Below are 1,570 nucleotides of genomic sequence, written 5' to 3'. Positions count from 1 at the left end.
TTTTAAAACTTTTTTTGATCAGCAGGTGGTCACTACACATGAGGAATCTTGTTCTTTTATTCTTATGGTTGACACACACTCATTTAACACACAAAAGAAATTAATGACATTGTTATGACTTGCGTTGGTATAATTCATATTGCCTTTTTTATTTGAATTTGAAGAGGAAGTTGTTCCCTTGTTATGATCAAGTAAGGGAGTCTTGAAAATTGTATGATCAGTGTTAGAAGTTCTAGCGGATGAATCTACCTCAATCACACCCTAATCGAGCAAATCTTGAATAAGGTGTTTTAAATGAAAACATGTCGTAGTTTTATGTCCCTTAGACCGATGATATTCACAATATGCATTATCATTCCACCAATGGGGTTTTACTAGTGTCTCCTCTTTGATATCTAGAAACTTAATGAATTTAGCCTGAATCAACTGTTTCATTACCGATTCAATAGGCTCTCCCAATGGTGTAAATTGACGGGGAGGCCCGTCTCTTGATCTGAAAGGTCTACGTTGCTGATCTTGTTGTTCTTGATTACATTGTTGAATTTGTGGTTGTTGGATAACATTACTTGTTTGATTCTACGTCTATTGATTCTGTTGGAAAGTTGGAGCATTCAATGCACTTGGTCTTCTTATAACAAACTTAGCTTGACTAGTGCTTACAGTTCTTGCGTCAACTACACCCTCATTAGTGACATTCTTATTTTTGGACCAAAACTTATTCCTATCACTTGACTTGGTCAGATTGTTGTTGTCCTTGTTCACTTTAATAACCCCCTTAGCAATAAGAGCATCCTCAATGTCTATTCCTTTTTTAATGAGCTTTGCAATAGTACTAGGACCTTTCAATTTAAGCTCATACATCATCTTTGGTATCAAGTTTTGAATAAATAAATTAACTTGTTGTTCCTCTGGGATTTCGACGGAACATTGACTAACCAATTCTTGCCATCTTTGTAAGAAATTCATTAATGGTTCTCCTGGCTTTTTCTTTGTGTTGCAAAAATCTAACATGGTTATCTCATTGCCGATGTTGAATGCGAAATGACAAATGAATTTCTCAGCCAATTCATTCCAAGATTTTATATTCCCAGGCAAATGCGCATACCAATCCATAGCTTGTCCCGTGAGACTACACGGGAAAAGACGCATCAAATATGTCTCATCATAAGTTACCTCAATACACGCTGTGTAAAAAGCTTGAACATGATCTTTTGGATTACCATTTCCCTTGTATTTCTCAAAATTTGGTGCTTTATAGCGCTTAGGAAAGGGAGGCATGTACAAACTTTTATCAAATGGATTAGGACATAAGTCTTGCTTTGTGAATAAATTCTTTGTACTTTTGGTTTGTAATGCCTCTATTTGTCATTGCATCTTTTCAATTTATTGCACCAACACATCTGATTGTGAAGGCTTTTGAGGGTCATCATTCATCCCTGGATGTCCTTGTTTTCGATATATAGTACTTCCAAATGGTTGTTGACGTTCAGAAATCATGGTCTTTGGTGTCTCTGGCATATATTCATTTTGGAATTGCTCATGTTGTTGAGGTACTGCCATGCTTTGGTGT

General features: G+C 36.1%; 1 protein-coding gene across 1 annotated transcript; it reads right to left on the bottom strand.

Annotated features, from left to right (window-relative positions):
- Positions 1-582: 582 nt before the first annotated feature.
- LOC131860098 (uncharacterized) lies at positions 583-1,278 on the bottom strand. The gene has a single exon (XM_059214464.1). The coding sequence runs from the start codon at positions 1,276-1,278 to the stop codon at positions 583-585; it is 696 nt and encodes a 231-aa protein (XP_059070447.1).
- Between the last annotated feature and the right edge of the window lie 292 nt (positions 1,279-1,570).

Source organism: Cryptomeria japonica, chromosome 11 (genome assembly GCF_030272615.1).
Source record: "Cryptomeria japonica chromosome 11, Sugi_1.0, whole genome shotgun sequence".
NCBI lineage: Eukaryota > Viridiplantae > Streptophyta > Pinopsida > Cupressales > Cupressaceae > Cryptomeria > Cryptomeria japonica.
The sequence above is the reverse complement of the archived record's forward strand: the minus strand, read 5'-3'. Positions and strand labels throughout refer to the sequence as shown.